General features: G+C 41.8%; 1 protein-coding gene across 1 annotated transcript in view; it reads left to right on the top strand.

Annotated features, from left to right (window-relative positions):
- Positions 1 to 22,482, top strand: part of Thada (THADA armadillo repeat containing) — a 302,624-nt gene that overhangs the window by 132,131 nt on the left and 148,011 nt on the right. Inside the window, exons 27-28 of the mRNA XM_075955218.1 lie at positions 662 to 751; positions 3,675 to 3,806. Coding sequence (XP_075811333.1) covers positions 662 to 751; positions 3,675 to 3,806 — 222 coding nt within the window. The remainder of the gene's footprint in view (positions 1 to 661; positions 752 to 3,674; positions 3,807 to 22,482) is intronic.

The raw sequence follows: 22,482 nt of genomic DNA, 5'->3' as shown, positions 1-22,482 counted from the left end.
TCCTTTTCTGAGTTCAAGAGTAGTTTCTGTAAGTATGGGAAAGATGATCCTTATAGGTATCTGCTGGAGCAGTCCCTGTAGACACTTATGCACCAAGCCCATCCTTCCTGTTGCCGCCATCCTCCAGAGCAGTGGTTCTCACTCATTTATCATTGTGTCTTATCACATACATATGGCAGTATCTGGAGACATTGTCATTGTGACAATTAGAGAGAAGGATACTGTGCTACTGGCATCTAGTGGGTAGAAACCTCAGAGACTATTACATCCTCCGGTCCTGAAGAATTGCTTGGTCCACAATCACATGGCTCCAAAGTTGGGAAACCTTGTTCTAGGCCTCTCCTTATCGCTGGAGCCGAGTCAGTCTGTCAGGTGTTGACTGTGCTCTACTCAAATCAGTTGTGCAGACTTTATGTTCACATTACATATCTCTTCTCTGACTGAAGTTAATATCAAATATTTGTAAGTATATGTCATCTTAATTATGGAGAGAAATCCGTGTCTCATTTGTGTTGACTATCAAATGTAAGATGTTGGAGGTTTTCATTAAATAGCCAGACATGACCTTACTGTTTTCCTTCAAAGGGGGAAGGTGTGAGCTTTCTTATCAAATCCAAGGATATCAAATGTAAACACTTCTCCTTTGTTTCTTCTTCCGCAGAATGACAGGAAGAGAGTTTTTCTCTCGCTTTCCGGAATTATATCCATTTCTCCTCAAGCAGTTGGAAACTGTAGCCAATACAGTGGACAGGTAAGGCAAGGACAGATTGGATGAAGTACAGTCACGGTGTGAAGATCTGTCTAGTCACGATGGTTGGACAGGATGGCTCGTGCCTGCAATCCCAGCCCTCAGAAGATGGACGCTGGAGGGTTGCCATCAGTTTAAGGCTAATCTGAGGTACACAGACAGACTTTTCTCAAAAAAAAAAAAAAATCCTGGGAGAGGAGGAGCTATGGAGCAATGGCTCAGCAATTAATTAATTAATTTAAAAAAATCCTGGGAGTGGAGGAGCTGTGGAGAAATGACTCAGCAATTAAGAACACTGATCTTCCAGAGGACCTAGGCTCACTTCCTCACACCCACATGGTAACTCCCAGCTGTCCATAAATCCAGGTCCAGGGGATCCAGTGCCTTCTGGCATCTGTAGGCAGCAGGTACAATGAGGTACACAGACACACAAGCAGACAAAACTCTGGTTCACATAAAATAAGATACTAAAGTTAAAAACAAGCAAACACTGGAGTAGATGGAATGATTGATTAGTGGGCTCAGACACTAGCTAGTAAACCTGACAACTTGAGCTTGGTTTCCAAGACCTGTGTTGTGGAAGGAAAGAGCCAGCCCCTGAAAATTGTCTCCTGACAGTGTGCTTTGGCATGTGTGTACACAAAAACACATGTATGTACACACACCCAGAAGGAGAGACAAATAAATATAATTTTTTAATTTTTAAAGATTATAATATAATTACATTATTTTCTTTTTTTCTTTTCTCCCTCCAAACCCTCTCATATACCTCCCTTGCTCTCTTTCAAATTCCTGGCCTTTTTTTTTTTAATTGTTGGTATATTTGTGTGTGTGTGTGTGTGTGTGTGTGTGTGTGTGTGTGTGTGTGTTCCTTGATTCATAAATATAACCTGCTCAGTCCATATGTTACTTGTATATGTGTGTGTTCAGGACTGACCAGTCAATACTGGATGACCAGTTGGTGTGCTCTTTCCTGGGCAAGACTTTGCCCCACTCCCAGCATTTCCACAACTGCCTATATTCAGGAACTTCTCCCCTCCCACATGAGCATGTCTATTGGTTTCCTTGTTTGGTTTTGTTTAGGCAGCCATGTTGGCAAAACTTTTTGGGTGTAGCTTCTGACATGTCTAGGAGGCACAGTCTTACAGCAAATGTAAGTTTAAAAATTAAAAACAAAAACCGCAACACCAAGCAAAGTGAAGGGGCTCACAAAGCTCCACTCCTCCCTGAGGGTCTGTAGGTGGTGGAGTAGCCACCAGTAAGTACCCAAAGTCCTGTGGATAACCCCTCGCCCATGCTTCTCTCAGCAATTGTAATAAAACTCACCGGTCACCTAAAACAAACCTGGAAGGAGGGCATAAAAGAGGGTCAGAAGTGTCATTATATGAAATTATCACCATGTATACTTAATATCTCCTAAAGTACAACATTCTTTGAAGTTTTATTTTCTTTTATGTGTCTGTCTGCGTGTTAGTCTGTACATGCACATGGGTGCCCACAGAGGCTAGAAGTGGGCATCAGATCACCTGGAGACATGGCTTAGTGGTTACAAGCACTTGCTGTGCTTTTAAGACCCGTGCTCCCAGCACCTATGTCAAGGCAGCTCACAAACACCTTTCACTCCAGCCCCTGGGAATCTGATACCCTCTTCTAGTCTTCATGGTTATATACATAGACTCATGCACATAGACACATGCATGTATACATAGAGAAATGCACATAAAGTTTCTTTAATTTTAGGTTAAAAACATTTATTTTTCCATAATGTGCTTGCCCTACAAGCCCAAAGTTTAATCACCAGTACCCATATAAAAAGTTTGATGTAGTGGCATGTGCACTTGTAACTCTAGTCCTGGAGATGCACACAGAAAAGGACTAACCTGTTGGGTGAACCCCAAAACCCAGAGAGAGACCCTCTCTTGAAAGACAGGGTGGCGTCGACAAGATGGCTCAAGCCTGAGGGCGTGTCTTGTGTGCCCCACCCCCATACAAGTCATCCTCTCCAGCCTGAGGGCGTGTCTTGTGTGCCCCACCCCCATACAAGTCATCCTCTCCAGCCTGAGGGCGTGTCTTGTGTGCCCCACCCCCATACAAGTCATCCTCTGACCGTGTGCCATGGCATTGTGTCTTCTCCCATCATATGCACAATAATAATAAATATCTTTTTATTTTAAGTTTTGAAAGGACTAAGCTGGGCAGTTCCTGAGGATTGACATCCAAGGTTGACCTCTTTCACACACACACAAATTATTTCTTCCTGTTATTTTTTAAGATCTCTTTCTAGATACTAAATTTATTTAATAGATTCTTACTGTTTTGTGTTACTGGCCTGTTTCAACTCACCACTGTGAAACTGTAGCAGTTTGCTAATTAATCAGGTCACCTGTGTTCAGATGTGAGTCTACCTGAGTAAAAATGACCAATGAGTTTTAGGAACTGCCTGAGATGGAGAGGAATGTTCTCATTTCCTTTCAGTCTTACTCTGTAGCTGACAGTAGACTTTTTTCTATGGGCATCTCAGAACATGTATCATTTTTTTTTTCTTTATCAGTCTTTGTGCTGGTGTGAATGCATGTAACTTGTCTGTAATGGGAAGATGTAATTTTATCAGTGATTTACTTTTGTTGTGATACGTTTTCTCTAACTGCTAGTTGGTGCAGATAGGATTTTCTGGTTCTGGTAAGTAATGGCCTATTCATGCTTTCTCAAACCCACCAGACATGGCAAGCTTCACATTTCCTGCTCTAGACAGCACAGCCAGCTCAAGAAAGATTGGCTTTGGAAGAGGATGCGTGCAGAAGCCTTGCTTTGCCAAAGAGTTCACATGTGCACATTAAAGTGAAGGAGAAAAAAGTGACAAAATGTGTTTGAGTGGTACCTGACTTCTTCAGTCTTAAACCTTTCGTGTATAATAACTTCTTTTCAGTGAGGCGGGAGAACCTGATCGCCATCCCAGTATGTTCCTCTTACTCTTGGTGCTGGAGAGACTCTACCCATCTCCGATGGATGGCACGTCGTCTGCACTCAGCTTGGCACCGTTTGTTCCTTTCATCATCAGGTAGTGTCATGGTATAGGAAACTTGGAGGAAATGCTTTATCTTGTTCTTATTTGGAGAATTATAATCCGCATATTGTCTTAAAAAGCCATTGTGTGAAACCTACGGTATGGTGAGACTTTCTGCCATTGCTCCTGACTGTTCTCTAGTGCTTTAGAGCAAGGTGCTTATACGGTGGGCCTGGGAGCTTACTGTCTTGGCACCTACTGTGTTGGCAGTGTTTCCCTTGGAGACCTGCTGATGGGTATGTGGTGTTGATAAGAGCTATTCTTTTGAAAAAGCTGCCTGTGGTTTGCATTGTTCTATACTGGGCCAGCCAACACGTGTATGATGGAGCAGGCTTAATCCTAGCATGTATTCCCTGTCCTGTAGTTTAAAAGACTATCAGGATATATAGCTCTTTACTCTGGAGGAATCAGAGCATCCAGAACCTGGCATGCCTGTGGCAATGCCACATTGCCCATGATCCCACTTACTTTCTCTTCCAAACTTGAGGTGCCTAAGAAAGATCCCAAAGCTTAGAGTACATGTGGATACACACCAACTACAGGTGTTCGTGCTTGAGGGACGTCACCAAAGGCTCTGTTACCTCTTCTGCGGTGTCTGTCACCTTCTTGACCACTTTTATTTTGGATTAAGCACCTTAACATGCCAGCCTCCACAAAGCATTTGTATTTCCCAACTGTTGTATTATTAACAGTTTTTGCTTTCTTCTTACTTCTTGACAAGTTGGTGCCTTTAATGTATCTACTAAAAAATTGAAATGGACTTGGACATGCAGTACAAGAACATGAGACTCGAGAGTATGTGTTTAACGTTTGTGTGGCACTCTGGCCTATGCTTCCTGGTTTCATGTAGCTGACGTGCGCATGTGAGAAACCATTAAACACAAGATTCTGACATGTGAATTTGCCATTGCTTTGGCCATTTGTTTGTCACCAGGCCGAGGCTGTGGCTGTGTTATCTTTCATCATAGAGGTGACTCACTCAGACTGGTTTCTGTTTCCTGATACAGTTACCAACCACCTCATCCAATATTTGGTGATTCATTTTAGAAATTTGGGTGGTAAATTTTACTTTTAAGAGTATTCTCTCTATGAACACTTGTAGCAGGCAGGTAGGGGCTAAGTACTGTTTCAGAAAGTCAACACAAGGAGAAGGGGGCAGAGAGTCAACAGTGAGCATTAGAAAACCAGCTGGGCCATGGACCCTCATCATCTGCTGAGAGCATTTGCTTTGCAGAGGCTTTTACTGTCTGTGGTCTGCTGCTCCTAGAAGCAGAAAGTTGCTGCATTGAAAATATCCTTTCTAATGGCCCTGTTTATTTATCGTCTGAGTATAGACATGGTATTGAGAAATAGTCAAAGATTACATTAATCTAGAAGATTTAAACATTACTCTGAAACCAGGTTGTAGGAAGCAGTGAAGTCCTTGGTAAGGGTGTGTGGTTGGCATGGGTGTGGCGGTCAGTGACACAAGTATCTCAGGCCCATGGGAATGGCAAAAGCTTTCTCTGGGTAAGATTTAGAGGGATGGCAAAGCCTTCAGCTCACCCCTGTCAGGATGGTGATAAATTCTGCAGAAAATGTTCACAGCTGCTCCCCATCACCCACATTGCTTCCCTACAATGACTGCTCCTACCAAGATAGCTAAACCTGCCTCCTCCTTCAGTTGTATATAGTAATGCTGCCTTCTTGTTTATCTGTATGCAGTAACCCTGCCTCTTCCAACACTCTCATCTCACTGTTCAACTATATATAGTATATATTATACATAGACGTATGGCTGTATATGTATATAAAACTATATATAATAGGCCGGGCAGTAGTGGCGCACGCCTTTAATCCCAGCACTCGGGAGGCAGAGGGAGGTGGATCTCTGTTAGTTCCAGGACAGGCTCCAAAGCTACGGAGAAACTCTATCTTGAAAAAACAAATATATATATTTAACATACTGAGCTTTCCAGTGTGCTATTACAGAGCTTAGACTACCTGATCTGTGTCTATGTGCTGTCTGTCCTTTCCTCATTCCCATGTTGCACCTAGTTAGGGTTCTAGGGCCCAAAATGCAAGGATGTGGCACCAGGTTAGAACATGGTTTGGGTTAGTTTGGTTGGTTTCGTTTATGTTATTTGGTTTTGCAGTGCTGGGGATCAAACTCAGGGCCTTGCTCATGCCTGGCAAGCACTCTACCATTGAGCGGTATCCCAGCCCTGTATATTTAAGAATCTACCCAAGCACTGGGAAGATGGTTCAGCAGTTAAGAATGCTTGCTATCAAAGCAGACCAAGGTTTGTTTCCCAGAATCCATATGATGGCTCACAACTGCCTATAATTCCAGGTCCAGGGAATCTAGCACCCTATTTGAGCTCCATAGGCACCAGGCATCCATATGATGCACACACATAATACATACATATATATATAATAAACAAATCTAAGAGATTTTTAAAGAAAGAGTCTATCTAAGCTTATTTCTCTGTCAGCATGAATCTTAGAAGTTACTAATTTGGATTTTCCATGTTATATGTGGGCATAGTTAAGACTGTTATACTGTCTTGGAACAGAAATGCTCATATTAGCCCAAGCATCTTGTTTACAGTTTTTAAGGTCTTGTGTATTTTTCTGTTCTCCATCCAGATACACAGCCCTTCCCACATTAATGTGACACCTTTCATTTCACACTATCTATCCTCTCTTCAGTTGCAGTAGCACAGGCAGATTATTAATGTTTTGAAAGAACTCCAAGTAGCTTTCTGAATGCAGCTCCCAGTGTCTAGTGGTCTGGGCTTTCTAGAGGCCAGAGTTCTCCTTTGAGACTAACAGTCTTTGGATTCCCTTTCACAGGCAAGTTCAAGCTTCCGCTGGAAAATCTCAGGAAACCTCATATACCCTAGAATGCTGACTGTGGAGTCCTGAACAGAGCGGAGGCCCAGGCTGAGGAGACTTGGTTCTGTGACACTGACACGGAGCAGTTTTCCTGCACTGGACTGATGTGTGGTACTCTCTCTGAGTGCATAGTGCCTCCTCCTGCTAAAAACATGAGAGCCCAGCACCTCTCTAACCTGGGAGGAATCACCTCATTGTTTTGAGGGCCTTTGTAAAACATCCCCCACTCCCCACCCCCACAGCTTCCCCTTCTTTCATCTTAGTCTAATTTTAGTTCCCATCTTCCCCAATGCATTTACTCATTGCCCTCATTTTTGAAAGTGATCTCTGTTTGTTTTCTTTCTCTTACAAATACTAAGCACCAGTAACAAAACCAAACAAATATAGACCTGTAGAAGTCATGCATAGAACCTATGTGGGGGACATTTTTATGTTGAGATATGAGCATGTAGTCAACAAAGATTAGGGAAGCTTGTGTTTCGTGTTTTTAAAAGGCTTTCATGGGACCTTAGGACTCTATCAGTTTTACCAAAGAAGAAGATGGAGATAGAAAAACTGAGAGTTGGTCCTTTTAAGCTTGTGACACTGGGAAATAATATTGACTCTGATCTTGTTTCCCTTGAGTATTACATAATGCAGATGATTACATTGCACCTTCTCCAGGTTAGGAAGTAAAGCACTTGTCTTCTATGCTGGAGTGTTGTAGATCTTACAGGAAACAGTAATGAGTTTCTTTTTCACTTGATTCTGGTGCCAGGAACTCGTCTTTAAGTATGCAGTACACTGCTGCTTTTGTGTTTTGGATTTTGTTTGTTTGTATTTGTATTTATTTTTGTTTTGAGATGGATTCTTATGCAGCCCAGACTTTCCTGAACTTAGTATGCAGCCCAAGACAACCTTGAACTTCTCATCATCTTGTCTCCACTTCTTTCCAAGCACCCGGATAATAGGCATGTACCAGTATGCCAAGTTATACGGTGCTAGGAATTGAGCTCGGGGGTTAACCACATGCTGTGCCCATCTTATTTGTATCTGCTCTGACTTCTCAGAATCCTTTTAGATAAGTAGAGGGCAACATTTACTTTATGGAGACAAAACAGATAAGCAGGGTGGTTCTAGCCCCACCAAGGCAGAAGTCTCTGCTGCTCCCTCTCTCATGCTCTCAGCTCCTGGTCGCTCCTCTTTCCAAGTGCAGTGCGCTCTCCTCCTGCCATTGTCACTGTTAGCCTGGACTGTCGTGCTCAGTGTTTGCTCCTCAGCATGGACTGTAATCTTCTAGGCAGACAAGCTCAGGCATTGTTGTTTTGTGGTACTTTCTTCTACCTAGTACAAATCTAGGCACCAAATTAAACTGAGTAAAATAAAAATGAAACTAGCTTGGAGTCAAAAGTTTGTGGTGAGTAGATCTGTGTATTCTGGGGTGTTCAAGGACTTCCAGCCCTGTAAGATTAGAACCACATGTTTTAGCCATGGTCATGGCTTATATAGAAAGGAGCCTCAGCTGAGGGGTTTCATGTTTTACCTGGCCTTTGAGGAGCCCTCTGTTCTAATATGAGCTTTGGCATTTGCTTATATTGTGATTCACCTCTCTGACTTTTTGTTTCCTTTTCAAACAAGTTTCAGTCAAATTGAGTTCTTGGACTGAGTATTACCTTGGTCCTCTCTGGCCTCATGAGCCTGTGACCTTTCTGGATTATGAATTCCTTTTTGGTCATCCTTTAGAGGGGCCCCGTGAAAGTGCCTTTCAGTACCCTGCTGCAGGGTTTAGGGTCATTGGAGAGAAGCCTGAATGGATCAGGATAGAAGATGTGGCAAGGCACTGTCTTTCTCTTGAAGCTCATAGTTATAATGAAGCCAAACATGCAAGGGAAAGCCCCCCAGACTAATACAGCCAGAACCCAGAACCCAGGTAGGAGAGCCTCAGTCCAGTGGGGTTAATTGTCCTCCTTACAAAATAACCTCCTAGGTTTAGCACTTGGGAGGCAGAGGAGAATCTCTGTGAGTTTGAGGCTAGCTTGGTCTACATACAGAGCTCTAGGACAACCAAGACTACATAGAGAAACTCTGTCTTCAAAACAAAACAAAACAAACCCCTTTTTAAATTTGGTGTATATTAAGTGTACATATTTGATTTGCAGAGCAACGGTGTGTCTTCAGTCCATGTGCACACTGTGTAGTACACATGCATCCCCATGAATGTTCCACCTCAAACATGTGTAGTACACATGCATCCCCATGAATGTACCACCTCAAACATGTGTAGTACACATGCATCCCCATGAATGTTCCACCTCAAACATGTGTAGTACACATGCATCCCCATGAATGTACCACCTCAAACATGTGTAGTACACATGCATCCCCATGAATGTACCACCTCAAACATGTGTAGTACACATGCATCCCCATGAATGTTCCACCTCAAACATGTGTAGTACACATGCATCCCCATGAATGTTCCACCTCAAACATGTGTAGTACACATGCATCCCCATGAATGTTCCACCTCAAACATGTGTAGTACACATGCATCCCCATGAATGTACCACCTCAAACATGTGTAGTACACATGCATCCCCATGAATGTACCACCTCAAACATGTGTAGTACACATGCATCCCCATGAATGTTCCACCTCAAACATGTGTAGTACACATGCATCCCCATGAATGTTCCACCTCAAACATGTGTCCCCTGGGGGTGGGAACATGGACTCTCTGAAAGAGCAAGCTTTTTTTTTTTTTACCACTTGCTTTGACATGTCTCTGCCAGTAAATGGGAAGGAAAGCCCTGAAGCCAGATGAAGGTCAGGTACTAGGCATTGTGTTCTGTGAGTAAGAGCATGTCCTAGGACTCAAATAATTGAGACACTCAGGTTCCAAAGGTCAGCTCAGAATCATGCCAGCAGTTTGGGGGCCATGGGTCATGGAAATGTTCCAGCAGCCTTCAAAAGACTCTCCAAAAGCAAGGAGAAAGCATATTTTTCTGTGACCACATATTTGTACTGATAGTAGTTGTTTCTGACTGACTCTTAAGTGTATCACTTAGCAGTTCTCTGTGCTTTAGTTGCTGAGAACTAGGAAGGATTCCCCAAGAGTATTAGTCATGTATGAGTCACCTCAGTGTTTGGGTGGTGTTACCATGCTGGTGGGTATGCAGCTTTATTCAGCCCTGGAATTACTTAAATGAAAATAGACTCAATTGCCACTTTGTATATAACAGAGGCAAAGGAATAAAAATACAAAAATCTTCAGAAATGAGAGTAGCAAATACAAACTCAATCCATACCCTCTACCTCTGTATGTCTTGGGGAATGGGAGCCACTGAGAAGCTGTGAACTCAGAGCTTGGATTTTATTTATAGTGTGTATTTTTTTAATGCTTGGAACTGAGCAAATAGTTGAATGTCATAATAGTGTCTCTCTCTCTCTCTCTCTCTCTCTCTCTCTCTCTCTCTCTCTCTCTCTCTCTCTCTCCTTGATTGAAAGTACAGGTTGGCAAGTTGGCTCAACAGGTAAAGGCCCTTGCCACTGAGCCTAACAGCCGACCTGAGTTCGATCCTTGGGATCCTCATGGTAAAAGGAGAAAACTGACTCCTGCAGCTGGTCCTCTGACTTGCATACAATAAGGACTTTGTAAAATATATGTTCCATATGACTTTAGGAAACTGTTTTTGGTAGGTTGAGACTAGAGATATATACCATATTTGGATTTTTTAAATCAAAATCATATCTGTATAAAATTAAGAGTGTCTCTTTTCCCATCATTTTATGTAGGAGACGGGGAGGGGTCTTCTGTGAGCCTGGGGGCAATGTGACGGCACTGCTGTTGTGGAGAGCAGAGCTTTGCTGTAGTCTTCCTGAACTCCGTGGCCATTCTGTTGAGTCTTGTGCTCTGGGATCCTCGTTTCAGGAGGGTCACTGATAGACTAGTGTTTATCTGGGGCAGTGACACAGCGTGGAGGAAGCAGGACATCTGGAAGCAGTCAGATTGGGAAGGCTGGGTAGAGGCAACGAGGTAATTGTCTTTAGATACTCAAGAGGCTGCCGTATTGTAGAAAGCAATTTGTTATTTTCCCTCCCAGTGGGGAAGTAGGAGAGGGTACAACTCTGAAGACAAAGAAGAGTTTTGTGAAAGACAGTGTTCTCCATCAAACACATGACTAGATTTTCTAATACCGGGCTGCCCAGCAATGAAAGTGCTTGAGGAGAACTGATCCTATGTTGGATATGCTTCCCAAAGGGTCTCTGTGATGTGTCTGAGGTTGGGTAGGATGACTGTCAAGGCATCTATTTGAGATGTCTTATTTCAGAACACTGAATATCTCAGCCACAGTTCCAAAGTGGGTGGTGAGTGGAACAATGAGCCTTGATCTAAATGTCTCACACCTATTTGTACACTTTTTATGAATTCCCTAGTCTTACAAAGAAAAAAATGGGAGAGCCATTTTGGCATGACCCACAGAGTTGTGGTGGTCTATTCCTAAATGATGCCCTCCAGGAATTAATCCACTTAAATTTAGCTTCTAAGTAACTTCTGTAACTTTGTTCTGGATGGTTCTGAGAACACGCTTGGCCTGTGTGATGTTATGTCTGAAAAGTACTCTTCTTGATTTAATTATCTTTTTTTTTTGTGGTTGCTGTATTTTCTTCCATTCCAGATGTTGACTTAAGTTCCATTTGTTTTCTGACAAGTATAAAGAACATGTTAGTCTTGAGAAGTCAGAGGTGGCTCTTCTGAAGTGACTGGAATAAGGAGCTGTTTGCTGTCCGCAGTTCTCAATGGATCTTGTTTGAACAGAGATGTCCCGGGGAGAGAGTACTGTAGTCCCCAAGTCTTGCCCATTGCACATGAAAACATCTGAAAATTGGGCCTTGCTGGAACAGCAAATGAAGAATTCCCTCTCCCTGACCCTCCTGTGGTTTCCACTGAATTTCACAGGGTCACAGGGACAGAGACCCCAGCACCCTAACCTGCTGACAGTTGGGGTGATGAGGGACCTGTTACCCTGTCAGTCTAGAACTCTGTCTTTTGTTTTACGGGTGAGACTATGGACTCCAGATCATACTTTGGACAACACGGCAAAGGACAGGGGTCACTTCTGCTCAGGGACTTTTCAGCAGTTCATTTTTCTTTTGTCTTTTCCTGGCACCCACTGTTCTCTGTGCTGGGGTTAGCCCACTGAGCTAATTGTGATGCAGACATGTACATGTGAAATAATTTCCTGAGTCTCTAATGCCAGTCATTTAGGCTTTTTATAGGGAGGGAGGTCTTGGAGCAGAGATGGGGGAGAGGTCCTGGTGCTATGCTAATTCGCTTGGTGGAGGGAGGCCTCCCTCTTTCTATGGCCTCTCTATGGCCTCATCCAGCTCTGTTGAGAGCTGTGCTCATGCTCTTCTGAGTTTCCAGATTCCACCCAGGGTAGTTGAAGTTAAGCATGTGGAATGAAGTCATGTTTTCTCTGTTGTGTGCCCCCCCTTCAAGTTCTGGATTAAAATAAATAAACAAAAAAAACCTCATTGGTTTTTTTTTTTCCTCCCAGTTCCTAGAGCAGGGTCTGGCTAGCTCAGTCTGGGGTGCCAGATCTCTTTAAGACATTTTTCCAAGTATGTTTTGAGCAACAGGAATGAGGAGTTCACCTCTTATGGAATGCATTGACAAAGCAAGCTAGAAAAACAAAGCTTGTAAGGACCAGCTTTTCTTCAGTGTTATCTGTTACTTCAACAGGCCAGTTCAGGTCATGTTAGAACAAGTGATTAGATCTGCAAACAGTCTCATTCTTAGGTGAAAATTCTGACAGTGATGATAATCCATGGCCTATTGCTGTCATTTGCTTGAAGAGCTAGATTCCAACCAGTTGATTGATTAGCCAAGTACTTGCTAAACGTTTGTTGTATATCTAGCTTGTGTTGAGTTGTGGGTAAGCTCAAAAGAAAGGGGTCTTCATTCTTGAAGAGCCTGCTGTAGGGCCAGTGAGATAAAGTGCAGGCTTGTCACTCTGACATTGTGTACATTAACTACTTTGTTATGTGATACATGCCCTAAGGTCTGAGACTAGTGAGCTGTATAAGTCTAGCAAGCTTTCCCCAGTAGCAGGGCAGGAAACTCTCAGGGAAATTCAATCTGCTATTTTGGGAAGTGAGGCCGTGGTACTCTGCAGGCTGTGGGGCCCAGCTGGGGAGGGCACTGGTAGCTCTAGATTTATAACCTGGAAGTGATTGTAGAGCATTGCTTCTGCTTGACTAAGGGTGACCCAGAAGATGCACAAAGACAGTGGTTTGCAGTTTTAACAGGAGAAACTGCTATCACAGATCTGTGACAACTTTAGTAAAGATAGTATTTGTCCCAGAGGCTACATTTTTAAAAACAGTAACACTATACATTTAAAAATACTTGAATTTTTTTCCGTATGAAACTTTTATTTCTCTGGTCTTAAATATTTTCTCAAAAGTTTTCCAAGATGTTCACAGATATTTTTAATGCTAACTTGTAGGTCTTCACTGTATTGAGCTCCATGCTGCTAATGTGCGCTCATTTACCATTGTAGTAATGGACATTTTAGATCAAAACTGTACTTTTTTTCTCTTCAGACCAAAAGTATGAGTTAGGAAACAGAATAGCAAGTAAAAATTAAATATAGTAGTATAGGGAGATGACTGATTATCTTTCCCTGGCTCATTCTCCCCCGGCCATTTGGACCTTGACTCTTACCTTACTACAGTTGCCTCCTGCTATACTGAGAGCTATCTTTCTAGACCTTCAGCAGATACCTGAAGCCACAGTTAGTATTGAACCCCACACTGTATTTGTTCCCATAAGACATTACTTTTACATTTGTTGTGCAACCTCAAAGCCTCCATTAATCCCCCCCCCCCCCATACACACACATCCCTGGTACAGTTTCATGAATAGAAGACTCATCTTTACCATGAATCTGAGGTTTGCAGCCCAGTTTTTCTCTTTTCCTAATGGATACCTTTTCACCTACAGTGTTGGTGTTGTGATTGCTCCTTGGCAAGTCAGAATTGCCAGCTTTATCACTACTTCTATGCTTTGGGCAGTAAGACTTGAACCCAACCACTGTTTCATGGTAGCAGTCCAGTAAGTGAAATAGCTAAGTTACTCACAGGTGCGTAATATGCACTAGGGATAGGCTCAGCAAAGGATGGTTCATGTTTTGAGCTGGACAGTATGGGGTGACATGAGATTTCATCATTTTACTTAAAATGATATCCAAATCAAAACCTACGGATTGTTTATTCCTGAAATTTTCCAGGTAGTACTTTCAGGCCACAGGTAACTCTGAGCATGGGAAGCAGGGACAGCCGTACCTACAGTCTGGTCAAAGGGGCTGCATTAGTCACATTGGCGCACAAGGTGCACTGGGCCTTACTTACAACTTGCATGTTTCTGCTTGCCCTTCCCTCTATCCTCCATTGGCTCTGGCGCCTCTCTCCCCCTCCTTTCAAACAGGCACAGCACTCTTCACCACTGCTCCATACATCCACTACTGCGCTTACTTATTCGGCCCAGTAGCTCCGCTTTCATCACCTTGGGCTTACAAGAGATATTAGAGACCTCTCCATAGAGACAGCCCCCTCCCCGCCCAAAGCTGCTCATCTTCAATGATCTGATTCTCAGGAAAAGTTCTGTGTTCAGAGTCCCCTACTTCATGTCCTGCCCCATTCACTTCTTGGACAGCTGCAGCCTAGCTCCTCACCATCACTGCACTGAGCCTGTGTCTCGTTTCCAAAGCCGCTGAATGCTCTGCAGTGGTGTCTGCTTTTATCCTGAACCAGTGCTCTTGCAGACTCCCTCCTCCACAACACTGGCCACAGCAGCTTCCTTGAGCCATTGTTTCTCCTCTTCGACTTCCTTCCCACTTCACCTTCTTCCTGCTGCTCTTCAAACACTGCCCACCTCCGTGTCCTGCCCTCAGCCTGCCTTTTCCACTCCCTCGCACTCCCTGGGGTTGCACATGCCTACACTAAGGAGTCAGCCTTGATCTGTGATTCCATGTTTTCAATTGCCTCTGCTCACTGTGGGCTAAGCATCCTTTCTGCTGTCACACTACACCTTCTCCACACTCCACCTTCTCCACAAGCAACATAACAGAATGTGGACTCAGGGATCTGACTGTGTTCGCACTTGCTCACTGACAGGAGCATTGCTCCAAAACAAATCCCTGGCTTCTGAAAGCCTTCCAGTAAGTTTGAAATGATTTGCTCTTTTTCGTTACATTGATTAATAACAGTTTGCAGTAGCAAGCAGCAGCTCCTGTGACAGGGTCCAGGAGAAATAAGGCTAATGTATCGACAGTATGTACATGGCTGTTTGAGGAGTCAGGGTTGGTTCATTTATTCATTTACTCAACAGGAATTACCGAGAACACCGAGGCACTAAAATTCGATGGAGAGCTGGACATGATGAGTTACTATAATGCTTCTTGTCTCTTTTTGTTCTGATTTTTTTCCATTCTAATTAGAGATAAATGATAATTAGCAGATGTTTATGGTAGAGTAGGCACTATTATAGGTCCTTCTGCATATTATCCCATTTAATCATCAAAACAGCAGTGTGAGTTTGCTGTTGCTATTACTATCATCTAAAGAGGAGTCATGGAAACACACCCTAGGTCATATGGCTGGTGTGGGCTAGGCTTGGGTTGGAGCCCAGGTGGCCTGGCTCCAGAGCCCATTTGCCTTAGGTTTAATAGTTCCTCACCCAGCAACAGGCTCTCCCACCTACCTATTTCTGATGCTCTCTCTGTGAAACAGGACTAGCTGGCTCTCATTGTGCCAAAGGTAACCTACAGTTTTATCTAGCAGGTGTTTGGGCTTGCCTTGTTTTCTTGGATGGTTCTCCTTTGGGGCATGGCATTGGCAGTGGTCTCACTTTTCAATCTGAAATCAGCACTAAAGGAGGAAACGTTTGCAGTTGAACCCACGTGCTCGTGACAGATTGCTAAATCAAACTGGCTCAGCTGAAGCACTGAGATTCTTGAGAAATACTAAGACTTTCTTACAAAAGAAATTTTCCTTGTTATAGGAGCTTAGGGTCACTGCATACTTGCAGATGTCATGGTAAAGAACAAGTGTGGCTTGAGCTGAGATGCATACAATCCTAATGAGATTATTTGTGGGCTGCTATTCATGCATGCTTTCAAAACTATTAGCAACATTTCCTCTCTGACTCTAGTGTGTCACGTTGAGTTTCCACAGTTAAAATTTTATATAATTTGGAGAGATTTTGGAGTTGCTGAGAGTGAAAGAAAACCATAGTACCAGTGCATTTCCCTGAGGATTTGAAGTTTACAAAGTACTCTCTCCATATGTACTAATTTACTTCTCTATCTTTACTGTCTTAGAGAACATGGTAATCGGTACATATTAAAATGTCTTTAGTTGCCCATGTTTTCTTGTCTAACAATCCTAAACCTACTCAAGAAAAAGCCAGTATGGATGAGTAGGTTGCTTAACTGAGTTTCATTGCTCCAAAGTGCATCTAGGGACCTCAGGGAACAATCTTGAGGGGCCCTGACAGTAGCAGCTGGTGAAATGGGTTAAAGTGGACTAAAGTCTGTGAAATGGGTTAAAATCCCTCTTTCTTGTCAGTTTTATGGGCTTTTTTAAAAAGATTTGTTTATTGTATGTATGAGTGCTCTATCTACACGTACAACTTTATGTCAGAAAGGGCATCAGACTACACTATAGATGGCTGTGAGCCACCATGTGGTTGCTGAGAATAGAACTCAGGACCTCTGGAAGAGCAGCCAGTGCTCTTTTGTCACTGAGCCATTTCTCCAGTTTTAAGTTTTATATGTGCTGAGTTCCACTTCTGGCCTCCACTGGCTAAAGTTCGTTCAGCTTGAATAATCACAAAACCATAGTTTGGTGCCCCCAGAAGGTCATCCCATGTTATCCACATAACATCCAGAGTGTTATCAGAGGCTGCTGTGTGTCTTGAAGGTACTGCCACATGAGAAAACCTACTTAATTTTGATCACTGTAGCCATCCTGGAAAAGGTTGTCTGTTTTGGTCCAAACCATGGAAATATATCCAAATAGCCATGAAAAAGCTGAGTTGTTACTGAAAGATGTGTCACAGAGACAAGAAAGTAATTTACAAATAGTGGGCAGAAAATATGTTTAAAACACTAAGGGAGGCCCTTGAGCTGTCCTTGTGGGTGATGGATGAGAGGTATTAGCTTGTTTCTTATTGGCTGTTTATTCATTTTCCCCGTAAGAGTCATTATTTCCTACAAAACCAAAATTTAAGGTATAGATTCATTTGGGCATGGACAAAATGACCAAAAGTGCAAAAAAAAATTAATTTACTAATTATAACCTATATAACTTTAATGAAGAGAAACCTAAAGAAATGGAACTCTTACAGGGTGTGATGGTGCATGTCTTTAATCCCAGTATTTGGGAGACAGGATCTCTATGAGTTTGAGGCCAGCCTAGTCTATATAGTGCATTTCAGGCTAGCTGGAGCTACTTAGTAAGATCCTGTGTCCCAGGCAGGAGTCTGGGGTGGAGTCTGGCTAGAGAGGGGTTTGCAGTGTGCTTCCTGATTGAGCATGTCCCTAAAGTAGCAGTTTTAGGATCCCATCAATTGAGAGAATTCTGCATTGTGGCCCACAGAGCAGCTTTCTAAAGCACTGGTGTTACAGGGGAACTGTACACAAACCTAGAGGATGCTGTGGGATTGCACAGTCTGACAAAGGTCACTAGTGTTGTTGGACAATTATGCTCTGGTTTAGACACCTCGGGCTGTGGATTCTAAAATGGGTGGTTACCCTGACTAAACTTTAGATAAATATTCTTGAGTTCTAGGTAAGATAGGGGATTCAAAGCTCTGTTTTTCTCTGAGTCCCACAACCAGTCCATGAGTGAACTGAGTTAGAGGACAGTAAGAGAACACTCTGCTCCTAACTGCTGTTCCTGTAGCCCTCCCTCTTCCTTAGGGTGCTGCTAATCTGATGCAGACCTATCAGCGACTGATCTACTCTGAGGGTGGTGGACATGTATGGGAAATTATGTTAGTGTTCTTAAACAGTACCCTCAGGCCGGCCACCTTATATTCTTGGGTACACCCTTCATCTTGAGCTGAGCCTTGAGGGTTCACAACAGACCTTCATTTAGTATGTAGTTTTGATCCATTTAAAACCAGTGAGAGACAGAATACACTTATGTCATTAGCCACAGTGTGAGATAGGTTATGCTTCTTTGATTTTAACAGGAAGACAATTGGCAGAAGATGCAGAATGAGGAACAAGAAAGCATGTTGTCATCTTCACACTTGTGACCTGGTGGAGGCCCACCAGAACTCTACCCCACCAGAACTGGTTACCATGCTTTCAGTGACATCCTCTTTCCCACTTACCTCTCCTCTGTCAGAGAAATCAATGGAGGCCTCTTTATAGCTTTGATTCTTCCTTACTCTTCAGAGATGTAACTCTGTTTCCTTTCCAAGATGAAAGCTTTGTCTTTGTCCCTCCCCAAATAGTTCCAGTCAGCAGAACACACCGAATCTTTGCAGATAAAAGACCCTGCTGATAAAATGCCAGATTGTTATCAGAGCTGCAAGTGAGGGAGTCAAGTCTCTACTGTTAATTACCTCCTTACAGCTTTGTTTATATCCTGTTCATTCAAGGCATGTTTTTCTTGGATAGCTTCTTGTCTGAGCTCTGAACTGCAGTCTGAAGTTTGTAAAACTCCTGAAGGTCAGAGAATAGTGGATCTCTTCTTTTCAGAAAGGCTTAATTGGAAGGAAGAGAAGATCAAAGTTGCTATCTTCCCTCTGAAAAGGATGAATGCTTGATTTGGATGGTTAGTTCCTCACCTCAAGGAGACAGACCCCAGTGTACTATATGAACCTTGGTTCTGAATACTTAGCCAGGAAGTTGCCTGGCAATAAACTGGAATTTATATCTGAAGCTGTGAATATAAAGCACTGGCTAATTGGATGTCCAGTCATTGAGGCCAAAGGCTAGTTGAATCAAAATAAACTACCTGATAAATATACTTGACAATATTGATCCATGCATTTAAAAATGGTTAGGTATAGTGACGCATGCCTTATGTCCCAGCACTTGGGAGTCAAAGACAGGCAGATCTCTGAGTTTGATGTCAGCCTAATCTATATGGTAAGTTCCAGGCTAGGTAGAACTATGTAATGAGATGGCTAACTGATAAATGTTATGTTTGGGGCATTTCACCATAACAGTGCCTGCTTTAATAGTAGTCTAGCACCATAGGAAATACAGTGTGATAGGACTGCTGATCTGCCTTAATTTTAATGTGATTACTGTTGCATAGAAGGAAATGACTAGCCTTTTAAGAACTATAGGGCTATGGATATTGAACACTTTATGGAACCCAAGAAGTAAGAGCATTTTGCTGCTATCACATTAGGTGTATGAAGAAGTTTGGGATTGAAAGAGCCTGTTTTGTTTTTAAAAGTATCATTTAAACCAGGGGAGAGAAGTCAATTCTCTCCAGTGTACTCTGTCTTCATGGCTGGAAGAGGAGTGTTCATTGCTCTGATTATGGAACAGTCTTCATGATTAAATTAGCCATATGTGGAATCTGGCAACAATTAAGTGGCCAAACATACATTTCTTTACTATTAATGAATGAAATTTTTTTTATATTTATTTTTTTCATTATTTATTTATTTATTAAAGATTTCTATCTCTTCCCCACCTCCCCCTCCCCCAATCAACTCTCTGGAAGAGCAGACTGGGTTCCCTGCCCTGTGGGAAGTCCAAGGACCACCCACCTCCTTCCAGGTCTAGTAAGGTGAACATCCAAACAGCCTAGGCTCCCACAAAGCCAGTACGTGCAGTAGGGTCAAAAACCCATTGCCATTGTTCTTGAGTTCTCAGTAGTCCTCATTGTCCGCTATGTTCAGCGAGTCTGGTTTTATCCCATGCTTTTTCAGACCCAGGCCAGATGAATGAAATTTGAATCTGAATCTTACCTTATGTTGTCTTGTTAGCTTCCGTCTTTGTTAAAAAGACAACTGCAAACTGGCTAAACCGGCCCTCTCAGCTTCTCAGCAGTGGACTGCCATATTTTTCAGACCAAAGAAATTCTCAAACCCTATAAACATCTTATCTGGTGGTATAACTACAATATGACTTTTAGGAAGGGAGGAAGGGATAGAAGAATATACTCATATTAAATAACGAAACACTTTTCAACCATGAAAACTCTTTTTTTTTCTCCCTTTGAGACAGGGCCTCTCTATATAGCCTTGGTTAGCCTGAAACAATAATGCCTGGTGAAAACCTGGTATTTTAAACTATAACAAAGAAATCCCTCAGTTGAGCGATGGTGGCACACGCTTTTAAACCCAGCACTCAGGAGGCAGAGGCAGGCAGATCTCTGTGGGTTCGAGGCCGGTCTTGTCTACAGAGTGAATTTCAAGACAACCAGGGCTGTTAAAAATAGAAACCCTGTCTCGAACAAACAAAACAAAACAAAACAAAAAACACATCTTGTATCCTTCATCCCTGTCATCGTTTGAAGGCAACTAGGATGTCAACAGTCCCTTTCCTATATTTTAATTTAGAACTTTTTGAAAAAGAGGCTGGACATTAAAGACTTAGGAATAAGTTAAGGACACACACACACATACACACTTTGAGTAAAATTCAGTAGAAATAAGTTCTGGCCTTCTCACTACTAAGAATAGGGAGGGATATGTTTTGTTTTGTTTTTGAAGCAGGGTCTTACTATATAGCCCAGGCTGACCTGAAACTTGCTATGTATTCAGGTGACCTAGGTGACCTAAAATTTGTAAGCTTCCTGCCACCACTTATTGAGTACTAGAATTATATTATGTATTACATGTATGTACCACTGCATAGGCTCAAAAATATATTCTTTATGAAGCAAAGATTTTGCTAGATATAGCATGGTTGTTTAAGAAAGTCTGATATACATGATTTTTTTTGAAAAGTGGATTCCTTTGCTTTCCTTTTGACTAGTGGTTTTGTCAGGATAACTTCTGGGATAGTAAATGAAGTGTTTTGAAGTATCTGAGGGAGGGAGTGAAGAGCATTTCTGTACCTTGTGTGAACTGGTAATGCAGATTGTAGGCGCGTGACGCCAGATTCCACCAGCAAATATAGTCAAAGTCATAGAAATCATTGATGAGATCATGAAAATGAACGGAAGCAATCCAGGTTGTTTTGTTTTCTTTTGAAATGTTCTATTTGTTAGATTGGTAGACCTTTGTACCCAAAGCTAAGCAGTATTGGGTTTCATACTTAGTATTTTATTTTTATCTGAATTTAGAGGTTGTGTCTCTGACAGAATTGAAGAATGAATCAAACATTCTCCACTAATTTTATTTTGTTTATTTTTGATAGACAAAGAGGAAAGCTAGCAAATAAATAATACTGCTTTGAAGCCACCTTTATTTAATTCAGCTGGAGTAGAAATAGTGATATTTAAGAGCTTTCTTATTTTTTGTTTACATTGATTGTATGCTGTCTTTGAAGACTTATTTAATGCTACTTATGCACATATATATATATATATATATATATATATATATATATAATATCCTTATTGAAACTAGCAATGGGAATTAGCAGTGATTTTCTTTTTCTAGTACTCTATGGTCTCAGATATTTAGATTGTTGGATATTTTAGAAGTTATGGCCAATATTCTTTATTGACATGTCCCCATCTTAAAACACAATCACCACGAAATTAATGTATTAACCCAAGGTCACAGTCAGGAAATGACTTGTAGGTAATATGATGCCCCTGATAATTAGTAGCATCATAATTAAGTATTAGGATGCTTCAGTGATGAAGGGATATAGCATGCTTCTGAACAAAGATACCACCACTGTGGCTGTATGCTTGTAATACTAATACACTTTTTATTGGGGCCAGGCCATGCGCATGTGTAATCAGTTCTGTTTGAACTGTACACAGCAATCTGCATTCACTATGCATTCATTTAGGATGTATTAATAGGATGCTGGTCTTGGTTCAATTTTCCCAGAATTTAGAATGATTTGAATTATTAGGAACTGAAAAGTACTTTTTCACTATGATATGAGTCGAGTTTTTGATTGTTCAAGGTATTAGAAAGAAGACTTAATAAATTCAAAGTGGAGAGAAACATCTGTTTTACCTTAATAATCACATAGAAAATATCATATATGCAGATGAGTTTATTATAGTTGTCCCAACAAAATTGAAACTACTTAATTGAATAGTTTATAATGTATATTTTAAAATAACAATTTAATTAATTTTCATTTGTATAATCATTATTCAGTACTGAGGTGGTAAAAATACCTTGGATACTGTAGGCTGACATGTAATTGTAAGGCCATTAGGGAGAGTAAGACAGGCGATCCACAAGTTTGAGGCTAAGACAAGTTTCTCAGGTTCAAGACCTGTGTCAGAAACTGAGACACACTCACTTTGCAGTTGATACATGCTGTAGAGTAAAGCTAGACAGTTTAATTTTGAATCTTGGCTGATCCGTTTCCTTCCTTTGTGAATTTGTTAAGTTGATTTTGCTGAATTCCTCTGTGCAATATTGAGAACATAGTCCTAGTTCTTATATGATTGTTAGCCTTTAATATTTATTTTTTAAAAAACTGATCACAAGGAAAAGTTAATTTGGGTCAGAAAGTTGAAAAATTGACTAGGCTTGTTTAATCTGGGGGGAAAAACACTTAAGAGAAGGGAAACAAGAAACTTTTCCTTTAAGTTTGTTGTTTGAGACAGAGTCTCAGTATGTAACTCTGGCTA

Source organism: Microtus pennsylvanicus, chromosome 21, assembly GCF_037038515.1.
Source record: "Microtus pennsylvanicus isolate mMicPen1 chromosome 21, mMicPen1.hap1, whole genome shotgun sequence".
Taxonomy (NCBI): Eukaryota; Metazoa; Chordata; class Mammalia; order Rodentia; family Cricetidae; genus Microtus; species Microtus pennsylvanicus.
Note: the sequence above shows the minus strand (reverse complement) of the source record. Positions and strands in the feature narration are given on the sequence as shown.